Here is a 15,543-nt window from a genome sequence, read left to right as displayed (position 1 = left end):
AAGCTCCGCGCAACTAACCAAGTGCTTATGATTTTACATTTGGAAATAAAATTTTAAATCATGTCATTTTCAGCAGTTCCGATACAAAGACGTTTTCTATCCATAAGGTCATTGCCATGGTAACTAATAGTACTTAAATCAGGAGTCGCTGACAGGATTATTTTTTCCCTTTTGTGCTTCTCTCTCTCTTGGTACAGCTTTGAAAAAGACTACTTGGTGAAAGTTTGTTCGAAGGGATGCAGTATTATAAGCTCTTTATTGGTCCCTTGCTAGCCTGTGCCGGTGGGGATTGATCCACCAAACCCAAGATTTTGTAACCAAGTTGTGCTTCCTTTTTATTTAACAAGTAATATATGACCACGATGACAGTCTTGAGAAATGTAAAGAAATGCAGAGCCAGGGCATCAGCTAGCTAGCTGTTCTCTCTTGCACATGGATTTGTATTGACGATTGCATTAGTTATTCAGGCGTGGCGGGCTATCTGATGCCAGCCTCACTCCGTCAGTTCCTCTCCGTTTCGTCACTGATTAGAGACACTAATATTATTTCTGAAATTATTTGACTGGCATCTAGTAGAGATAAAAAAAGAACAAGGTAAGTATAAATACTTTTTTTTTGTTCTATGGGAAATTATGCATAATATTTTCTCAATCCTTGCACATTTTCAATGCTCTCAGACTGGCATATACATATCATTAGCTTGTAACAAAGTTTGATGTGCATGGTTGAAAGAAAGCATAGCTCTTGGACAGATTCTTACTTGCAGCGCTGCAAAATGATATTAGTGCTTGTAAATTGTAATTAGTAGGAATAAGTTGGAAAGGAGTCCTGCCATGGAGAACATATAAAAATGCACGAAGAGGAAGTGCAGCGGCGCCGTTAGGGGGAGTTCCAGAGGCAACGACGCGTGTTAACGTTGAAAAATGCTCCTGGCTGCACCGTCGTTGTTTAATGCTATAAATAAAGGTCGTCAGAGTCTCCCAGCGCAGGCCGCCGAGTTCCCCCAAGAAACGTCTCCTCTGATCCTCTCTCCCTCCCTCTTCATCAGTTCGTCAGCGGCCTCCCTCCGCTCACCATTCTTGCCATGGCTCTAGATTCTGTTCCTACCTATCTCAGCGACTTGGGATCAGCCCACAGGGCTGCCAGAACCCAGCAGCAAAGGATCAGGTACGCAGAAGCGCAGCTTCCTCAAGTTTCCCCTGCTGCGAAATTTGCACGAATTTCAGTTTCATGGTGCCTTTTCTTCAATTTCTGTTCTGTAAAAAAGCATCAGGAAAGATGAGCGCACCTGGACCTCGGACACTTACGCTCCGTATGATGACGGGCACCAGTGGAGGAAGTACGGCGAGAAGAAGCTCTCCAACTCCAACTTCCCAAGGTTCATAATCCCTCCTGCCTTCAATCCCCTTTCCATGCATTTTGTTCCCTGAAAAAGCTTTTTTTTTTCTTTCAGTCCATGCATGCATCCACTTTGTGTGCAAGAACTTCTCTTACTGTTGTCACGATACAGTTGTCGCAAACGGTCAATTCAGCTATTGACTGGATCTGGAGTGAATTTGTGGGGCCTGTTGCTGTGTGAACTGAAGAGTGATTACCTGAAATATTTGGATTTTAGGAACACCTCTGCCTTGTTTTGACTGGAAATATTCCTGGTTATTAATAGATTTATGCTATCCTGGCATCCAGTAATATAAATGAAGGCTATCCGTAAATGCTTCCTATCTACTGTTGTGGCTTACTTCTTAAATGTACGTGTTCTGGTAGTCTAAGTGGAGAACAAATTTGGTATCTAGCAGAACTCATCATGTAATTAAGCTCCAATTTTTACATTACCTAAAATAAAATCTAAATTTGCCCACAAATAAAAAAAATCTCTTGCTTTTGGTCGATATATAGTCTTTGTATGTTCAGTTTGTGGGCCAGATACTTTTTCTACCCCAAATCACATTGCTTGTTAGTGCGCCTAATGCTTGTATATTAGGGGAAGGAGGACATATCAAACTGCGCAGCTGTCTACTAGTCCACTCTGCAATAGAATTGTCGGTGGACAGGTGTCACCTTACCCTTGACTGGTTGAAAGGAAACAAATATTAATCAATTAAAAAATGCTTTATGAATGACTACTGGGCTAGAAAAATAACCCTTGCAGTGGCAATATCTTTCTTAATTGACAGCTCAACTAGACAAACGAAACTTGCAAAGTGTTGCTTCCTATATGAATATACAATTCACGAGTTGGCCACCTTTATTACCTGTCATTGGCAACTTGTTCGAAATCTAATACTTCATTAGCAGGCTAAGTGGTCCTTCATTTGTTTAGCACACTTGCTCCAAATCAAGTTTCCAGCTATTAGTATGCATGCCGACAGTCCCTGCTACTCTTTTTTTTTTTTACTTCCTTAGATAGCGATTGGAATGCCGTGCAGAGCCCATATATCTTGTTAGCCTATTAAGAGCATGTTTAATAGGTGGGAGCATTTTTTTTCTCTAAAAGGCAGTGTAGGAGTATGTCGCAGAAGAAAAGGTCGTGAGAGTGTTTATTGATGCTGTTCCACCTAATTTAGGTAGACTGAATGTTGACAGAGGGGGAAAGGACATGACTGATCTTGATTTTTCCAATACTTACCCACTTACTGAGTTAAAGGGATGTTGACCTTTGGCAAATGCATCTTAATGCATAGTTCAGTTCCAGAATTCTTAATAACTTTCAAGAAAAAGAAAAGAACAAGATCAGTCACTAGTGGGGGTATATTAAAAATGCAAGTCTTTAAAAGATGTTCAACCGTCCAAAAGGATCAGTGGGCAGAAATGTAGAATGACATGAAGTCCCCTGATGTCACATTCTGATGTACTCTTGCTAATTTTATGAGTGGATCGGAGGGCATGCCCTCAATGCTGTTAAATACAACTATTGTAAGCTTGTCAGAAAATGAATTTAGACTGCGTTCCACATTTTGGCAAATAATTCATCTCTTTCCTTTTGAAGTGAGGTTTTGAGTTAATGTCATTCTATTTTCAGGTTCTATTACAGATGCACCTACAAGAACGACATGAAGTGCCCTGCCACAAAGCAAGTCCAGCAGAAGGACACCAGCGATCCTCCATTGTTTTCTGTCACTTACTTCAACCAGCACACCTGCAGTACCAGCTCAAATCCCATGGGAAGCACGAGAGATATTGCTGCGCCATCGTCGTCGAGGAAGGCGGTATCAATCTGCTTCAGCCCGCACACAGCCAATGAGCAGCCCACATTCTTGACAACCTCGGCGACGCATTCTTTCAGAGCCAATCAACAACCAGAGAGGAGCCCCTATGCAAGCCAGTTTCAGTGGACAACCTCATCGTCACCTACAGGTAACGGTCCGGTTACGATTGAGGTTGACAGTATTTTAGGAGGAAGCATTTCATCCAGCAGCGGGGGTGCTCTGCCTAGGACATTGCTGCCGATTGGTCAGTCCAGATGCATCGAGTACTTCCATTTCTTATGATGCTGTTCATGGAAGAAGGTTATATATGCTGGGAGGCAGCTTGGTGCCAGTTTGGAGCGTCAAGTGCTGGGAGGCAACATTGCTGTCCCGAGCCTGAACCACAAGGACCCAACCTACAGACAGATCCCCATATAGATACTACAGCCATGTTGCTTACTTCTTTACATTCATGTTCAAGCCACGTTTTTGTGCTTGAATGATGTAGAGAATGATATTGGAGTTCCTTTTATTTGATAGTACATGATACAGAAAAGGGTTGTTGAGGTAGCTTTATTTGTTTGTTTAGAGATGAGACTAGTATGTATGTCTCGAATTCCTGAATCCTGACAGCAGAGTCGGCTTGGTCATTCTGCTACTAGCCTACTACTGAAACACTAAACTTTACAGATTCTATATACAGTAATAATTTTATCAAGATGTCTTGAGTTTTAGAAGCAAGTTGGATTCTCTATCAGGAGAAAATGCAGCATAATTTATGCCTGGATATTGTTTACTCCAAATTTTAACATAATAGTCGTCAAAATTTGTTCAAAGTTGAAGTGGACTTGTTGCAACAAGACTTCACATATAACTATATAAGGCCATGTTTAGTTTCTAAAAAAAATCCTACAGTACCCGTCACATCGAATCTTCGGACACATGCATGGAGTATTAAATGCAGTTAAAAAAATAACTAATTACACAGTATAACTGTTTGATACAAGATGAATCTTTTAAGCCTAATTAGTTTATAATTGAACACTAATTGTCAAATAACAACGAAATGTGCTACAGTACCAAAACCCAAACTTTTCCGCGAACTAAACACATCCTAAGCTCAAATGATGAAACGAGTACAACAAAGTTGGGGATCCATGCGACTGGGGATCCTCAGCTATGCCACAGTCCCCGAACATAAATTCTTTCAGTGCCAGTCATCAACCAGAGAGAAGCCCCTATGCAAGCCAGTTTTTAGTGGGCAGACACATCAACTCCTACAAGTAACAGTTAACTGGTTAAGTGGTTTTGATGAAGGTTGACGGTTTTGCAGCAGCAAGCAGTGGTCCAGCAGCAGGGGTGCTCTGCTGAGAACATTGTTGCTGATCAGTCATTTGAGATGCATCAAGTACTTGCATTTCTTGTGATAATTTTTGAGGAGGAAGAAGCATATATGATGGGTGCTCTTGGTGCATGTTGAAGTGCCTAGTGGAGTTTGTACCTGTCGGAGTGGGAGGCGACATTCATGTCTCTGGTCTCAACTAGTGGGACCCAGTACCCAACCTACTTATCTCCATTGAGCGACAGAGCATGTGTTTGGTTCAAAGACTAGATGGGATGGGTTGGATCCAACTCTATTTTTTGGGTTGGGTTGAACCCATCTCGTGTTTGGTTGGGAGGGATAGGTTCTACCCAGTTTTCTGTTTGGTATGGAGGATGAGATGAAGTGAGATGGATGACAAGTTGACACCGTTAGTGCTATTAGCCGTGGGACCCGCATGTCATAGGGTGCACCTTCTTCTTCCTCATGGGCACATCCTGCTCGGCGCTGCACGTTCGCCCCGTCCCGGTGCCGCTCGCCCCCGCCGTCCGCCGGATGAGCCTCGGGCCGCCGCGGCCGCGCCGCTTGCTCGCCCCGTCCCGGTGCCGCTCGCCCCCGCCGCCCGCCGCTTGCTCGTCCTGTCTCGGTGCTGCTCGCCGTCCCGCTGCTCGGCTCGGGCCGCCGCGGCCGCGCCGCTGCTCGGCTCGGCCGGCCGCGCCTCGGGCCGCCGCGGCCGCGCTACTGCTCGGCTACACCGGCCCTGCCTCGCCCGACTCCGGCCACCGGACACAGCGCCGCCCGAGCTGCACGTCGCGAGCCACCACCGCCGCAGCTTGCCGCTGCGAGCGCCGCATGCTGCTGGCCGCGCCGCAAGCCGCCGGCCGCTGCGAGCGCCGCTCCTCCCTCCGCCCCGAGCTCGCCGGTGCCACCCGCGGCGGATGCTCGTCACCCAGCCTGGCCTCGCTTCTCGCCCCCTCGCTGCTCGCCCCCGGCCCCGCCCCCTGCTCCTCGCCCCGCGCGGCCTCGTCGGCTCGCCGCTCGCCCACTGCTCCTCACCGGCTCGCCCCGCGCGGCCTCGACCCCAGCCGTGCTGCAGCGGGCCGTGGTCGCCCCGCGCCGCGCCGCCTAGCACGCGCCTTTCCAATGCCGGAGTTCTGCGCCGCCCGCCCTTGCTCTGCTTGCCCAGCGCTTCCGTGCCGCCGAGCGAGACGGACGCTCGACGCCGTCGAAGTGGGTCGGGTGGTCCGCTCGATTTGGGCGGACCACTCCGACCCGCATCTACGCGGCATATACCTCTTTGGGGCTGAACCCAACCCGCATGAACCTTAAACCAAACACGGGTCCAACTGGGTCGAACCCGTCCCAACCCAATTGGACCCTCCAACCAAACACACTCAGAGTGATTTGCCTGAGTTGCTTCTTGACACTCGCATTCAAGGCACATTTGTGCTGAACGACGAGAAGAAAGGGATTGGAGCTCCGTTATAGACAAAAGAGGGTGTACCAGCACAATCGATTTGTTGTACAGATTTGCCTGGTCATTCTGATAATACCTAACTACTGTTTGTCTGTTAGGTAGATTTTACACATACTTTACTTTTTCTATCTTGAGATGTGCTAGTATTGATTTTACACATACTTTACTTTTTCAGAAACAGTTTGGCTTTGGTATGCCTCAAAATGTATGTTTCATCTATGTGTAGTGTTGTAATGAGTTATGAGTAAATCAATACTACTACTCCCATTTTAAATTGTAGGTCGTTTTGACAAATCTAAATGTATAGTTTTTCCTATCTATCTAAACATATATAGTGTATATCTACGTGCATAACAAGAAATTGTATTTCTAGATTTACTAAAATAAACTACGATTTGGAATGGATGGAGTAATAAGTATTATACTTTGAGTAGTTTAGTTGACATGGTTTTGACGCATGAACGTGAAGCCTGGTGGGTTGGGCCTGCTGACCCCTGCAAGTGAGCCGTGGTGCATTTCAGCCTGTTTGTGCCTTTGGGCTGTGGTCTACTAGATTTGTTTGTGGGCGACGTGGACTGGGCTAAATACAGGGCTCGATTTTGTTCACAAACACAAGCCGATGAAAGGGCCTAGGACGAACACGCACAAGCTCTTCAAGCCCCACTACGGGCACTTATTTGTTATTTGTTTTCTTTATTATCTGTCCCTACAATATGGTCAAGGCTCCCTACGAACATTTTTGAAGGATTCTTCTATACAAATTTTGTGGAATAGTTTTCTCTATGGTGACTTGAAGGGATTCTTGCAAGTTCGTTTAATTTGGTCTCCTGGGAAACGTTTTTTTTTTCAATTTCTCCCCTTGAATTGTTCCTTTTCCCCATAGGATTGATGGAGCTAGTGGGCATTGGAATTCAAATCCCAGCGGGCTACGCAGTAATTTATTTGACCATGAAGAGCTATTCGTTGGTAACCCTGACTCCTATTTTCCAGGGGAACTTAACTTATACTTGCTAGTATTCCTACAAAATAAAATTACAAGGTGTACATGAAGGACGGTAAAAGAGCCTCAAAATTTAGTCTAAGAGATAGGTCCAAAAAAGATCGGGATCTTATCTTATATAATTTTGAGTTAAAAATATATAAAACTAAGTTGGATTATGAAAAGACTGTTAGGGTTATGATCCGTTACCATATCCCTATGTACATGTGTCTATCGATCCTTAATGAGTATATATACATCCTCATAATAAAAATATATAAAAGCCAAGTTGGATTATCCTTGAGTGAAATCTTGTGTGGCATTTCGCTTACGCAGGACGGCGGCGATATACAGGCTGGTCTGGATCACTTTGTCATGTGAACGCACACTGCGCCACGATCCGAAAGGACGGGCGCGCGCACTAGCAGTCATCAGAAGTCTGCTATAGAAGAAATCAAGCAACCCTAATTAGTTTTTATCGTGGTCGACCTGCTCACCACCTGAAAGTTTGTTTTCTTTCCTTCATCTCAAAGGAAAGCAAAGCTTCATGTATACCATGCGTACACACCAGTTTGCTTTACTCCTATTTAGCATGCAGCTGAAGCTGCTTGTTGGACAGGAAAACATACTCAAAGTATACTAATTCAGTTTTTTTAAAAAAAAAACTAGTACAGTTTGGAATGTACGTTAACGAAATGGAACCACTGAAGATTTCAAGATATCCGGGAGGGAAAATCACAAGCAAATTAATTGAATAATCATGCATGAGATCTAGATGACTGAATCTGCACAGAAGGCAAGTGCTCTGCATGTACAGCCTCTTTAGATAAACAAATAAAGCAGCAGTAAAGATAAAAGCTACACGCGCTATTATCATTCTATATGCTCTGCGTACGTGTGGAAAGGCAAGTGCAGTCGTGCAGAGATTATATATATGTACATAAAAGGCAGACAAACGGTAACATGCATGATGAAAGAATGGGGAAAAGGATGCACTACTGCAATTCTATATGCTCTGCGTGTGGAAAGGCAAGTGAAGAGATTATATATATGTACATAAAAGGCAGACAAACGGTAACATGCATGATGAAAGAATGGGGAAAAGGATGCACTACTGCAAATCTAGCGAGGATCGTCCTGTTATGTGGGGGTGCGTCAGGTCAGGTCGTCGCGTGTGGTTGTCTTTGGACTAGCTTGCATTAGGCCAGTCTCAGTGAGAGGGTCATAAGAGTGTCATGGACATTAAATTTGATAACATGTACCAATAGTATGAGGGGAGAGAAAAGATGAGTGTCATAAAATGTGAGAGGAGTGTCATCACCATGATCCTCCACTGGCACAGTTCTTAAGATTCTAGTATAGGTAACTGTGTCGATGACACTCCCCACTGAGACTGGCCTTATATTGCATCGTCAACAAGATGCATTAATTATATTGGTCTCTCTTTCTCCCGTTACTTATTACGTTGGCACGCATGACGTGAGTACCCTAACGTTGGCATCACGATCCCAAAATTATATTGCTTAATTAAACAAAGTACATCTTTGTTGACGCAAATCTTGATTGATCATACCGCCAATAAGTACTATGGAAAGAGAGACCAAGCTAAGCAAGCTTAGGTTAGGAGCACAATAAAAATCAAGAGAAGAATTTTTTTTTGTATATATGGAAAAAAACAGAGGCCTAAGTTTTGTATTTGCATTGCTAGGTGCTGTGAATACATTATAATATGGTATTGCCCGGCCTAGAGGACATTCTAGTTCACAAATATTAGAACTTACATAGTTAAGTCCTGGCCATTTTACACTATTAATTTACTTATCATCAGAGTACATTCTTCAACCTTCAAGTCTAACCCAAACATTCTGCGCCCATGGGAAGTTGCCAAGGATTGTGAATTTATGAGACGCACGTGGTGCGAAGGAGCAACAGTAGTGAGACGCACGTGGCAGAATGCAAACAATCTAGTACGACATGATGCAGTAGATAGATTAAATAAAGTACGTGATTGGCACAGGCATTGCACGTACCAATAATCATCATTATAATCGTTAGCAACTTGATTGGTAAACTAATTATTCCTGCAACCTGCATGCATGTTGTGGTCAGACACGATGTTTTGCTTATACTAATCTAGATTGCTTATATATACGTAGCTGGCACAACGTACAACACGTGTTTGATTAATCTAATCCAGATGGTGCAATATATATTAATGTCAGGGCACATCAATATAATATGGTTGATGCAGTGCATGTTTGTTAATGGCAAGTTGCATTGTTGAATTAGCTAGCCCAGGCTAGCTAGCTAGCTAGCTAGCGGCTTATTACATGTGCTTCAAATAATGATCTGAAACCTGACCATGTACTCTGACTCCCTGCAGCTTGTCTGCATGCGTGCGCAGGGGTTGTCTTGGCATGCGGGTATTAGTTGTAACATTATTGGTTTTCTGCGGTTCAGATTTTGTTTTCTCCTCCCCTTGACTGCGTATACGCGTCGTCAACTCTGTCAAGTTCGAGGGGCACTCTAGTTTGTGGCTGAACCTTAGGAATAGGAAAGAAAGTAATTAAGAAAAAGCAGGTTCGTTCCGAGCTTCATTCCAAGCATCTTCGTCTTATAATAACTACCTGGGTTATTAGTGCGCACACTTTCAGTTAAATTAGTACAGTGAGAACTCGATCACCTGCTCCTGGACCTGCAGCTGCTGCTTGTGCACCACCGTACCTTCCACGCGCTCTGCTAGCTCGATCTGGTGGTCAACTGAAAGTTAGACCATTCCGCATATATAAGCGCGCAGGCGTGGGTATCGATCACTTACTACCACAAGCACACATCTAGTATATCCAGGCCATCATCGATCGATCAGTAGCACAGCACAATGGAGGATTATTGTTGTGTGGCGGATCGTGAGCACGCGGTGGAGGTGGTGGCGCAGGTGTACGAGCGCATCAAGATCCAGCAGCCCCTCCTTATCCTCCACTGCCCGCCGTCGACCACCACCCAGCTGGCCCAGACCCTCCTCAGCGAGGCTCTGCGAGCACTCAACGTCGCCCTCTCCGTCATGAAGCAGCAGCAGCAGCAATCTTCTTCTGCTCCGGCCACACCAATAAGCATCAAAGCTGAGCCGCCCAGCCATGGCGGAGCAGCTCCCGATCCGGAAGCGATAACAACGAGCGCGGCCAGAAGAGGCAAGAGAAGAAGGTTAGTAGTAGGAATTAACAAAGCCATCTACAGTATATATCGAGTGTTGCCATACATGCATGTTTAACCTTGTTTATTTAATTATCCTTAATTTCCTTCTGCAATTACTAATTGATTACTATATATGCATTTCAGAACAACAATGGAAGCCGCAGCCGCAGGAAAAACAAGCTCATCATGGGCAGGCTTGACCACTGTACCTTACGAGGACGGCTACGAGTGGAGGAAATACGGCGAGAAGAAGATCAACGGCACCAGCTTCACAAGGAGCTACTTCAGGTGCACCTACAAGGATGACACTGGCTGCCTCGCCACAAAGCACGTCCAGCTGAAGGACAGCATCAGCGACCCTCCCGTGTTCCAGGTCACCTACAACAACAAGCACACCTGCAACAACTACGGCACATCAGCCACCACCACGGCTGCCAACAAGAGCAGCGACGACAGAGAGATCAACATCATCAATCCTCATCCTCTAAATGCTGCTGCCGTGATGAATAATAATGTCGTCGTCAAGCAAGAACCACCGGCGGTGCTGGTGCTGCCTCCTCTTGTCGAGGCCTCCTCCTCTTCCGCCCTTGCTTTCTATCATCAAACGCCGCCGCCGCCGTGCCAACATGATATTGATCAGCCATCATTAATTCCTATCGGCGGTATGCAGCAGCAGCAGCCCTGCGGTACCGCAACAGATTATCATACGCCATCGACCACAAGCAGTTCATGCATCTCCGGCGACTCCTCCTGCGATGGATATTATTATTCCGCAGGAGGAGACATGATGGCGCAGATGGCAGCAGAGGAAGCATCACCTGGACAAGACTTTCTCCCCGATCTCGAGCTTTTCCTCCTGTGCGACAGCTTCAAGGACTATTAGTTAGCTAAAATCACAAGGACAGCTTCAACACATTGTCCATGTTTTATCCATCATATTATTCTGTGGCATATTCATGTGAAATATGAATTCATGAGAAAAGATATCTTTTCATATAGATACATATTATTTTTATTATTTACTAAAAGTAATATATAAATTCAAACCTTTTCATATATTATTTATATATAGTTAACCTTTTAATTTTTGATTGTGGTGTACTTTTTTGTTTGATAGTTCGAAAGTGACAAATATCCTTGAATTTTTTTTGAAGAAACTCTGTTGAGTGATGTAATGTATTCTACCATAGATCATTGGTTATTAACTTTTGAAGTTTGAATCCAAACGTTAATGGGTCCTAGAGGCTGCATCCCCTTTTATTAGTTCTGATCATGCCAAATCTCCCTTTCTTTCTTTGTTCTACAATCTCCAAATACTTTATCTTCATGCATACCCCATTTATCTTCCAGCCGCTGCATCTTTCCCAAGGGTCAACAAATTCGCTATTATGCAAGCAATTCAAGTTATAGCTTCTCCTCTGTGCTCATCAGATGCCCTCTTGACTTCTGATCCCAAGGAGCCCTGCCCGCGACACCTTGATAATTAATCGAGAATGCATCCTGGGCTGTTTGTGTTATCCCATCTCATTGAGAACTGCATGTATCTTGCTATAGATACGCATTTGTATCAAATATTAATCTCAATTTGCATTTTGACTGGCTTAGCTTGCCGGCTTGCGGAGGCGCGGCGGCAGCAGCTGCCCCCAACAGTCGCTGCGAGCGGTGTAGGGGGAGTGCGACACCACCCAAAACGTGGGCACACTGCACGCCCAAACCTGTTGACCGAGTGCTGCCGTGAAGGCCATGGCCAGTCGCAAGGTTACCGTCAGGGTGCAGCGGCATCATCATAGCTTTATGATAGGACAGTGGTGCAGCCAACTAGTTGCTCCAGTGGAAGCCTTTTCCGATCTTGTGCCAGCATCATCCACTGCATTTTTGGTGCATCCTTTGCCATTTGAGACGCCATCGCGGTGTCTCTTGCAACTGTCGTGGATCTATATATCTACCCATATGGATATAGTGGTTGGTTTGTCCAATACAAAAAAAATATTTCCTCATCACCGCCAGTAACCACCCAAAACCGTCCATCTTTAGTCTGTTCGCTTTGATCATCCTCATCGATTTGTTGTATAAAGCCAATGTGCCTACGCTTGATGATTTACTTTAATAGCTAGATTTTTGTTTTTTCATAGTTACATTTGCTTCTACTACCATATTGGATATGGACATCACGAAGTTAGAGTTGTATTTAATACTGATATCATATATGCTAAATCAATCTCAGTGAATTAATATTTTGTAAATTAGAAAATATTTATATTTGATATGGACTCTTTAGGCTAGTCTAGACCGTTAGATCTTTATAAATTCGACGGTTCAAATATTTCTCTTTTTTAGATTAATGTGTGGATTTCTAGATCTTCTTTGTATTTGATGATATAGATAGTGGCGAGCAAAACAATTTCAATTGGCTTCCTAATAGCCACATAATTCAGCACAATTTTTCCAAGCAACAAGTGCATTTGATAGTTTGTTGCGGGTTCTGATAACAATTGAGTTTTATTTGTGAAGCGCCCCGACCCGAAGATCAAGGCTAAACCATGTATTAATTACCGAATAAGGTCTCCGGCATAATACATGTTACATCAAGTGGAGCCTAGAGTCATACAGAGCTTTATTTAACACGTACATGAGGAGTAAAGTGACAACACAGAGCTATACAGAACAACCATAGGATAACAACTAGCATAACGACATGCAGGACTAGCTCTTCATCCATCACGGCTCCACTCGATCAGCTTGGGTGCGGACACGATCTACTCGTAGTCTTCCGGCACAAAGTCTGGATCCTCTGGAGAAAAATCAATAGGGGTGAGTACAAAAGTACTCAGCAAGCTCCACCTCACCCTACGGGAGGGGTCTGACATGCACGACACATAATAAGCACATTCTACTAATAATGCAGCTAATGGTATGCAACCCCTTCCCGGCACAACCCACAATAGGTAGCTCACTAGTTATCAGGACCACACCATAGCCTGCCCATACCGTGGGCACGGACCATTCGAATGGATTATACACTCTGCAGAGGTCGTACACTGTACCCACACGCTCGGCTGCCCGAACGGACAACCGACATAGCCGACACCCAGCCGTGGTCACGCCCCAGCCCGGCCGCACAAACCCTCGGGCCCTGACCCCAATGGTCTATACCCGTAAACCATCCCCGCGACCGTCAGGCTAACCAGTGGGATTAGGCTAAGTCCAGCCCATACCGAAACCTGTGGTCGTACTAAAGTAAGCTAGGTGAGATGTCAAAATAACTCGGTCCTTATGGTTCACCAGGGCAGCAACCATCCCTCAACATGTCAACTCGAGCCTACCACCACGGTAGCACTCACCTGCCAGTCTACCACCACGGTAGCGCCGGCTCCAGCATACCCAGCTGCCCTGGTCTCAGCCAGATCCCTTCGAATCCTATTCTCAGTTCTGAATATGCATGACTACTCAGATGCATGCATGAGCACACTCAATCACTCAAGTACTGGTATATGTAATCGATCCTAGACCCAGGCTACAGCTAGACGTCCTCACATGGATGCAACCGCTCACGTAGGGGTCGATGAAACTTGCCTTCGCTTTCGTACGCGGCGGCGGCGGCGGCTTCGTGCTCGTGGTACGGGTCTTCTGGCTCCTTGGCAGGCTCCTCCTCGGTCACTCTGTGATCTACGGGCGAGAATGGCACAACCGGCAAGCAAACACAAGCAAGCAATAAAATAAGCTCAAATGGAAATGAAAATAGGAGGAAAAAGAGTTACGTGAAAAGGAGTTGATATGAAAGAGATATTGAGTTTTTGGTTGGTAGAATGATTTGGATTAAGTGCTCACAGCCTGGTGGGTGTTTTGGGCCTTTGTTGTGGAGTTAATGGTCGGGGGAGCTGCCTGCCATGCTCACCTTGGCGCGGAACAGCTCGAGGAAGAGGGTCAACTGTTGGAGCTTTGTCTCGTGAGTGAGCTGGGCTCGGGAGGAGTGGTTCAGCTGGTGGAGCGAAGCGGCTCGGCATGCTTGGGCTGGTGACGGGGCTCGTCACGGCCTTGCTCCTTTTATAGGCGAGGAGAGCAGCAGCGGCGTCGCGCAAGGACGGGCGACGGCGTGGGCTGCGGCAGCTTGTCGTCAACGCGAACAGTGGCAGCACTGAAGGCGTGAGCGCCGAGGCGGCAAAGCCGGCGAGGGCGCTGCAGCGGCGTGGGTGAGGTGGGGACACGGGAGTGGGCGGCACGGCATGATGCCGGCGGCAGTGCGTGGTCCCGTCGTGGGGCCGGCGTGTCGCGCGTGCGCGAGCGAGAGCGAGCCGGTGAGGCGGTTCGGCGGAAAATATCTCGGCCGGCACTGTGCGTGGCGACCCTGATTTATGGCGAGGTGGGTGCTGCCATGACGGGTCATTTCAAGGTCAATGGTGTGGGTACTCTGTGGCTTCCAGGGAATGATGAAGTTATGGCAAAGGAGGTAGGCGATGTCATAATTGTCTGTTAATTATGGCATGGTACGGTGACTCGAGAGGCTTTTATGGAAACGAGATGATTTTTGTCGTGGGTGCAAGCATGCGTATGCTGGTTACTAGAGGGAACGAATGTACTAACGCAAGGCAAGAGTATAAAATAGTTTACCTAGTAGTTATGTAACACCTCATATAACGTTAGTATTATTTTACGTTACTAGTTTAATTGCAACATAAGTTTTATTTTAATGATTGTTGGAAATTGAGATGGCCCTACTAAGCTGAGGATCTACACCAACTCATTTCAGAGTCGGTCAGCTTCTAGTTACTTAGTGTACCGGGTCCTTTTGACGGCAGAGCCGCCTTTTGCTTCCGGGAGGCAGAGCCTACCAACAGATGAAACTGGCTTCCGGGTGGCAGAGCCAACCTTCGATGAAGCCCATACCCTTTTGTGATCCCGGGTGGCAGAGCCAACCTTCGATGGATCACAACTTATACACTAAGTACTTAAACTTAACCGGGAGACTAACACTTATAAAGACGCTTACCTTATTGGAGCAACAAAGGAACACACACCTAGCACACTCTACCTATGGTTACTTCTACCATGCCCTTGGATGTGTGTGGGATGGAGTGGAGTAGTATGGCATGGCAAGGGGTGGCACCCTCCTTATATAGGCACCCATACCCTCTTGAATAAGTGACACTTGTCACACTCTAGGAAGTTCCCTACAAATATCTAAGTTCCCTACAAATATTTAATTCTAGAAAATTCTAAATTTTACTATGACAAGAAAATATCCAAGCTTCTTGTCTTCTTATGATTCTTGTGGAACATTCTAGAACCTTGTCATGGTGAACAAAATTATGTCATGGTTTATCATTATTTTTATAGAACCTTTTAAAAGCTTGCATTATAAATTTCAACACTCCCCCTTAATCATGATGAA

General features: G+C 45.5%; 2 protein-coding genes and 1 long non-coding RNA gene across 5 annotated transcripts; 2 read left to right on the top strand and 1 right to left on the bottom strand.

The window, feature by feature from the left end:
- Window positions 1–725: 725 nt before the first annotated feature.
- Window positions 726–3,020, bottom strand: LOC120643428. Of its 2 annotated transcripts, XR_005663003.1 has the most exons (3): window positions 1,495–3,020; window positions 1,289–1,426; window positions 726–1,202 (listed from the first exon to the last, which is right to left on the bottom strand). It is a non-coding gene; the product is annotated as an uncharacterized LOC120643428 (long non-coding RNA). The 2 variants fall into 2 exon arrangements; XR_005663002.1 differs by having other exon boundaries at window positions 1,289–3,020.
- Window positions 992–3,903, top strand: LOC120643427 (transcription factor WRKY19-like). Of its 2 annotated transcripts, none has more exons than XM_039919780.1 (3): window positions 992–1,167; window positions 1,268–1,378; window positions 3,020–3,903. In XM_039919780.1, the coding sequence occupies exons 1-3, from the start codon at window positions 1,085–1,087 to the stop codon at window positions 3,486–3,488; spliced, it is 663 nt and encodes a 220-aa protein (XP_039775714.1). In that variant the 5' UTR covers window positions 992–1,084; the 3' UTR covers window positions 3,489–3,903. The 2 variants fall into 2 exon arrangements, with proteins under 2 accessions (XP_039775714.1, XP_039775715.1); XM_039919781.1 differs by having other exon boundaries at window positions 994–1,167; window positions 1,274–1,378.
- A 5,872-nt stretch (window positions 3,904–9,775) lies between these two features.
- On the top strand, window positions 9,776–11,152 carry LOC120646088 (probable WRKY transcription factor 70). Its single transcript, XM_039922805.1, has 2 exons — window positions 9,776–10,163; window positions 10,299–11,152. The coding sequence occupies exons 1-2, from the start codon at window positions 9,841–9,843 to the stop codon at window positions 11,035–11,037; spliced, it is 1,062 nt and encodes a 353-aa protein (XP_039778739.1). The 5' UTR covers window positions 9,776–9,840; the 3' UTR covers window positions 11,038–11,152.
- The last annotated feature ends 4,391 nt before the right edge of the window (window positions 11,153–15,543 follow it).

Source organism: Panicum virgatum, chromosome 8K (genome assembly GCF_016808335.1).
Source record: "Panicum virgatum strain AP13 chromosome 8K, P.virgatum_v5, whole genome shotgun sequence".
NCBI lineage: Eukaryota > Viridiplantae > Streptophyta > Magnoliopsida > Poales > Poaceae > Panicum > Panicum virgatum.
This window is presented reverse-complemented; position numbering and strand designations above follow the sequence as displayed.

Coding starts and splice junctions, on each gene's coding strand:
- LOC120643427 (XM_039919780.1), top strand. CDS start 1,085: ATGGCTCTAGATTCTGTTCCTACCTATCTCAGCGACTTGGGATCAGCC. Junction 1,168..1,267: donor ACCCAGCAGCAAAGGATCAG/GTACGCAGAAGC, acceptor TCTGTAAAAAAG/CATCAGGAAAGATGAGCGCA. Junction 1,379..3,019: donor TCCAACTCCAACTTCCCAAG/GTTCATAATCCC, acceptor TTCTATTTTCAG/GTTCTATTACAGATGCACCT.
- LOC120646088 (XM_039922805.1), top strand. CDS start 9,841: ATGGAGGATTATTGTTGTGTGGCGGATCGTGAGCACGCGGTGGAGGTG. Junction 10,164..10,298: donor AGAAGAGGCAAGAGAAGAAG/GTTAGTAGTAGG, acceptor TATGCATTTCAG/AACAACAATGGAAGCCGCAG.